General features: G+C 39.2%; 1 protein-coding gene across 1 annotated transcript in view; it reads right to left on the bottom strand.

Annotated features, from left to right (window-relative positions):
* Positions 1–3,145: 3,145 nt before the first annotated feature.
* Positions 3,146–6,865, bottom strand: part of LOC126152217 (titin homolog) — a 157,167-nt gene continuing 153,447 nt past the window's right edge. Inside the window, exon 19 of the mRNA XM_049915993.1 lies at positions 3,146–5,400. Within this exon, the coding sequence (XP_049771950.1) occupies positions 4,557–5,400 (844 nt within the window). The 3' untranslated portion in view covers positions 3,146–4,556. The remainder of the gene's footprint in view (positions 5,401–6,865) is intronic.

The following is a 6,865-nucleotide window of genomic DNA, read 5'->3' as shown; positions in this document are numbered from 1 at the left end:
ACTGAATTTTTTTCTTAACAATTATTTCTCAGCACAACCTACCCAGAAAAGCCCCCATAAGCATTTCTGACTGTTTCTGACCACCCTGTATAGCAAAGTTTCATTCTAATTATAGCATCCATCCATCTTAGAGAGGCTTTTTGACTGTAGTTTATGTGAAAAATGAGGACACTAATGATTCAGGTAAATTGCTAAGTAAGTCTGTTTATGATGAACTTCATCATGTAGGTTAGCTGCGTGGATATGTACTTGACAGAATCTACAAATAATTCATTATTTTTATGAAACTGGATGGTATACTGCTAACCGGATTTTCCACTGTCATCTGGATCATTCTTAGTGTACAGTATTGGACTAGGCTTCAGACTGGAACTGAATGTTTTTGCTGCATTTGAGAAATTTTGCACTCTCACATTTGGGTATATACCCACTGGCCTGTTGACCAACAGCATCCAATGCTTTGCACATTTTGACACACTAATATCCTGTCCCACATGTATACCGACATGCATTGTGTCTAATCAGCAAAAGCAACATTTTACCATGTTTCAATTGCAGTGTTCTTGCACCCACAATAAATGGTGTACACAATGCATTTATAAGAGGTTATTTTGTAGAACAGTAGATGGTCAAAGTAGAGAGGATATTGAGAGTATATTGAACAAATGGCGATTCTTGTAGATATGCACTGAACTGATCTACTATATTGTGGCTCTTTTAAATATATTTAACAACATAAAGTATAGAATGACAACAGAGTACAGATGTATCATCTGTGTTTCTCTTACAGTGACTGGTGACCATGAGGCAGAATCACAACCAGCTTTTTTTCAGCAGTACAATTTTTCTTCCAAATTCTACTGCTTATTTATTTCTACAGAGAGTTCTTTCTGGCATACCTTGTAGAATGCTTTGATGTATCTGGAAATACCCTACAGTCACACAAATCTGTCCAAGTATTCAATAAAAAACTAAGACAGAGTGAGGTAGGTGAGTAAATAGAGGAATCAATATATTTTACATTTAAAGATAAAGGACTGCCACTTTTTTGCACACATGAAGAAATCTTTATCTGAGGGTGATTGTAATGCCACCCTCCCCAATACGCTGCTACAAAAATACGAGACAACTCAAAGACGGAAGAGCTTTAAATTTTTCATTACTTGTCAAGTGTACAGGGTGTGCATTAAGTCTAGGAACACTTTCAATTATTTATTGCACAAGCACCAAACAGTGTGCAGATATCATACATATGTCATTTTGAAGAGAAACCCTGAAAGTGTCTTTTCATGTATACTGCCACAGCGTAGTTTGGTAATTTGCCGATAGCCAGCGCTAGTCGCAAACATGGCGAGTTCAGGTGCAGAGCGAGTTCTCTGTGTGTTGGAGTTTGACAAAAACACCAGATCTCACTCCATTTGACTTATTTCAGTGGGAACACATTAAAGATCTGGTGTATGTACCGCCTCTACCATTTGATGTAGCAGAGCTCCGAGAGAGAACACAGGAAGCGACTGCCACAGTCGACGATGCCATGCTGGGACGGGTATGGCAAGAATTCAATTACCGTATTGACGTCTGCTGGATCACTCATGGTTCGCATATCGAATGTTTGTAAAAAAAACTTTCAGAGTTTCTCTTCAAAATACAATATGTATGACATCTGTATAATGTTTAGTTCTTGTGCAATAAATAATTGAAAGTGTTTCCAGACTTCATGTACACCCTGTATTTGTATTGCATAAAGTTTCAGAAGCTCTAAGAAGTAAATTAACTTCAAAATTTTCTCTGAGAAAACCAAAACGTATTGTGTTATATAAGGTAATAGGAACCGAATTGTCAAGTCACAGCAGTCTGTGAAGACAGAAATGAGTTTAGGCAACTTAATTACTGCTGCCTGCCATGTGAGCATTTAATGGCAAACTGCATCAAATATGAGTCTAGTGTCGTACCATTGCACCACCTCATTTGGGCATCCCTCTGAAAATGATAGTTATAACATGACAGTATTATGTGCCAATCAGCCATCTACTTTATCCACTTTGTTTTCATGATCGCACCAAGAAGTTACATGATATTTTATGGTCTTTTTAAATTTAAGCACAAAGTTTGCACTGTTAACATAGTCTTTCTCAATAACAATTAATAATCTCCTACATTCCTTGCAGTACAAAAACCCAATCAACTTCCCACAGGAAACAGAGAAAACAACAGAGCAAAATACTGGAAAGGGAAGACTCCCACGAGAAGCATTAGCTAATGATTGATTGTTTTATGTTACCCAATTTGAATCAAGATTACACTACGTAAGCATCTGGTGTTCATCAAAGTAATTGAACTGAGTACATGTTACACTAACTCAATGTAAAAAGGAAAGTAACTGAATTGAGTACATAGTACACTAACTCAATGTAAAAAGGAGTGCACATACCTGTCCACTTTTCTTGATTTCAAAACCTTATTGTACTTCTCATACAATGCCACTACACTTTGGTAGTTAACACTGAGTGCTAAATTTTATTGAAGTAAATAGCAAGTACTTCTTTATCCTGCAAATATGTTTTCAGTCATCTGCTCTCTGTCTGGCACTAAAATTTTATGGCTAGTGGCAAACAAATCTTAATATCTTTGTCATCTTTCTGACGCCCTGTTGAATATTGCAGATATTTGCCAATAAATGAAAAAAGTGTAGGTACCATGTAATTCCATTTGATAGTGTCAGTGAAATATTTTACAGAGGATACTGTTTATGCCATGTGTGATGCTGTTTGTGCCTCTGAATGTAGTTATTTCACAGTAAAAAATAGTAACCAAAAATACTGGTAACTTACTCTCAAAAGACCAAGTAATAAACAAAAATCTAAATGCATTAAATTGTGTAAAGTATTACATACACCATAATACTTTTATAATACTAATGTATGGTATGGGATCAGACATCATCAACAAGCTTTATCCTCTTGACATTGTAAGCTATTTTCTGAATTATCTGTGCAAAGCAAAGAGCCTGAGTGTCTGGTGTAAAGTGAAATCTAGTCATATTTTTCTTTGTTAGGAATTCTGCAATACTATGAAACCAAAGAAAGGAAAAAGTACTACACAAGATAATCTTTAAATGTATACACTAGATGCAAATTTATTCACAAACAGTCATAAACTATGTTCACAGTTCTTTACAAATTCTACATATGTTACTGTGTGTTGAGAAATTAATCAGAAACATGACACAAAAATGTGATGAACATATACTTAAATTCTTAATATTTTAGTTGATTGCATATCATCAGCACATTTCAATAACAGCTTAAAATGTCCTAATACTGCCATGTTTTCTTATTTTTTACACCAAGTTGAACTGCATTTGTCACATTTCATTTTATAATTAACTATTCCCCCCCCCCCTCCCCCCATGAGGTCCAAAATTATTCAAAGTCACAAAAATTTTATAACACCAGCACAAAAAAATATATATTTTTTAATGAATTTAGCTTTTATTTTTGAAGTAAAATGAAATTTATAAGACCAATGCAGTTATTTATTATATATTCTCAATTTTGCTATGAAGTTACTTTGAAAATACTGCCAGTGATGTAACATAATAGAGGTCTTTGGTTTAAAGGAAAGAAATGTGTCATTGCTGCTTTCCTGAAACAAAACTCAACACACTTTTTGCTTGTTTTTGGTGTATAGGACAGCACTTTTAATCACAATTACAAAAACTGTATCAGCACATCAGCTGTGTATAATAAATTCAGACTGAAAGTTAATGAAAGGTCTGTGATAATTAAATTGTGATAAATGCAGATTACTAAACTACAGACTGCTTATAACAGATCAGCCACATTCATTCCTTCACGATGCTCTCCAATAGTTGAGGAATATAAATGTCACATAAAATTAAAATAAAAGTATAGACACACTAAAATATGAAAATGTTGTACCTAATAACGGTACTATATAAACAATTCATATAAAACTTCTCTTCACTCTGGAAATCACTCCATCCACACATACTACAACATTTAACATTAAAATTCTGTGACACCTGTTTAAATAGAATCACAATGAAATATGTATAGCCATATCTGAGTACATGTAAATGTTTCTGAGTTTATATGTATACATAGTAAATATACAGCGATTTTATATATACACATATTTACAGTTTTCAGACAAAAAAATCACAACTTGGGTCACTGGTGTGCATACATTCCAGTAAATTATCAATTGCACAAAGTTTCAAAACAGTTATAGTACCACACAACCTTAATACTTAATAGTTTGTTCTGCAAATTCATCATGCATCAACCACTCAGGAATATGTGAGTGGGAGAACAAGTAAAGACAAGTCTGTGTGACATGCACACACATCCCTGCATACTTTTGCACATGCATGTGCACACACACACACACACACACACACACACACACACACACACACACACGCATGCTTGCACACACATGTGCGCAAGCAACACACACACACACACACACAAACAAATATATCCTAGCTGCCAATAAAAATAAATAATATGAGTCATCAGACACAAAGGTTGCTACGCATCCAAGTCATCTTCCCGCTGACTGGAGAAGTACGAGACAAGGCCGCCAAACTCCCCTCCACTGTCCTCTTCATATGGCCTTGATTCACTTGTGCTGTGATCTGGTAACTGCTGTATATGAGGTGGCTCTACAGCAGGATTCACATACTGGTCTGTATAAGCAGGTGGCTGATATGGTGAATGCTGGAGGCCTTCATCAGCAACTGTTACCGACGGATGTGGTGGGTAGTTTCCGTAATGATAGCTCGGAGGGGGAGGAGGAGGCGGGGGAGCATGATATGGCGGGTAATTGCTGGGAACTCTTCCCTGTTGAAGCGAATGATGTGGGGATTGCTGATGCTGCGGAGGAGGAGGAGATGGTTGTGCATGCATGTGAGCTGCAGGAGAAAATGAATGTCGTGCAGCTGGCGGGGCACCTGGAGCCGCCTGAGGAACATCTGATGGGAAACGAGGCCTGGTGTAAGGTGGGGGAGGCTGTGGAGACGGAGTACTTAGAGATACAGGAACAGCTCCAGCAGTCGGCTTTCCTCCGAGAGGACTGCCTGTAGCGACAGGCACAGCCATAGTGGGCGCCGGCTGCTGGCTGCCGTCCGCTGGCCGTTGCACAACACTTGGTCCTGGGGCCACTGAAATGGGGCCACCGCCTGAAGGGGAAGGATCAAGTGGGTGATGTGACCCATGATACAATGATGTTGGCTGTGTAGCTGGGACTCTTGACCGCATCGGTTGGCTGATGGGTGCAGTATTTGCTGGAGGTGGTCTGATGAGTCCAGGTCTTGAGGTGTAGTGTTGCTGCATCATACCAGGGCTGCTAGCAGATGGTGGACCTGGTGGCTGCCTGTTGTTTATTACAAAAAATGCAAAAGTTTAATGGAAAAGTTTAAAAGCAACAGTTAAATCTCTAACAGAACACATTTAAGGTACACAAATGTAAATAAATTATACATTGATGAGCCAAAGAAACTGGTACACCTGCCTCATATCGTGTAGGGCTCCCACGAGCAAGCAGAAGTGCTGCAACACAATGTGGCATGGACTCTACTAATGTCTGAAGTAGTGCTGGAGGATTGACACCATGAATCGTGCAGGGCTGTCCATAAATCCATAAGGGCACAGGGTAGGGGTGGGGGGTGGAGATCTCTTCTGATCAGCATGTTGCAAGGCATCCCTGACATGCTCAATAATGCTCATGTCTGGGGAGTTTGGTGGCCAGTGGAAATGTTTAAACTCAGAAGAGCATTCCTGGAGTCACTCTGTAGCAATTCTGGATGTATGGGGTGTATTGTCCTGCTGGAATTGTCCAAGTCCGTCGGAATGCACAACGGACATGAATGGATGCAGGTGATCAGACAGGATGCTTATGTACGTGTCGCCTGACAGAGTCATATTTAGACGCATCATGGGTCCCGTATCACTCCACCTGCACATGCACCACACCATTACATAATCCAACCAGCAGCAGTCTCCTGCTCACAAGCAGGGTCCATGGATTCATGAGGTTGTCTCCATACCCATACACACCAATCAGTTTGATACAATTTGAAACGGACTCATCCAACCAGGCAACATGTTTCCCATCCACAACAGTCCAATGTCGGTGTTGGCGGGCGAGGTGTACAGTTTTCTGTCATGTAGTCATCAAGGGTACACGAGCGGGCCTTTGGCTTCATGATGTTTCGTTGAATGGTTCGTAAACTGGCATTTGTTGACGGCCCAGTGCTGAAATCTGCATCAATTCGCAGAAGGGTTGCATTTCTGTCACGTTGAAGGATTCTTTTCAGTCATCGTTGGTCCCGTTCTTGCAGGATCTTTTTCAGGCCGCAGCATTGTCAGAGATTTGATATTTTACCGGATTCCTGATATTCACAGACACTCATGAAATGGTCTTATGGGAGAATCCCCACTTCATCACTACCTAGGAGATGCTGTGTACCAACGTTCGTGCGCCAACTATAACACCACATTCAAACTCATTTAAATCTTGATAACCTGCCATTGTTGCAGCAATAACTAACTGGTCTAACAACTGCGCCAGACTCTTGTTGTCTTATTCAGGCATTGCCGACCACAGCACCGTATTCTGCCTGTTTAAATATCTCTGTATTTGAATATGCATGCCTATATCAGTTTCTTTGGCACATCAAGTGTATGTAACTGAAGGTGATGAACTACAAGTGAAAGGGACATTAATCAATAGAAAACTTGCAAGAGCAACTTGACAATTCAATATCAGTGTGAAACTGATAGGTTATGGTGTGAGTTTCTTTATCATCTCCCAGAAAGACTGATATACTTGCAATCCA

The sequence above is a fragment of the Schistocerca cancellata genome, chromosome 2 (genome assembly GCF_023864275.1).
Source record: "Schistocerca cancellata isolate TAMUIC-IGC-003103 chromosome 2, iqSchCanc2.1, whole genome shotgun sequence".
Taxonomy (NCBI): domain Eukaryota; kingdom Metazoa; phylum Arthropoda; class Insecta; order Orthoptera; family Acrididae; genus Schistocerca; species Schistocerca cancellata.
The sequence above is the reverse complement of the archived record's forward strand: the minus strand, read 5'-3'. Positions and strand labels throughout refer to the sequence as shown.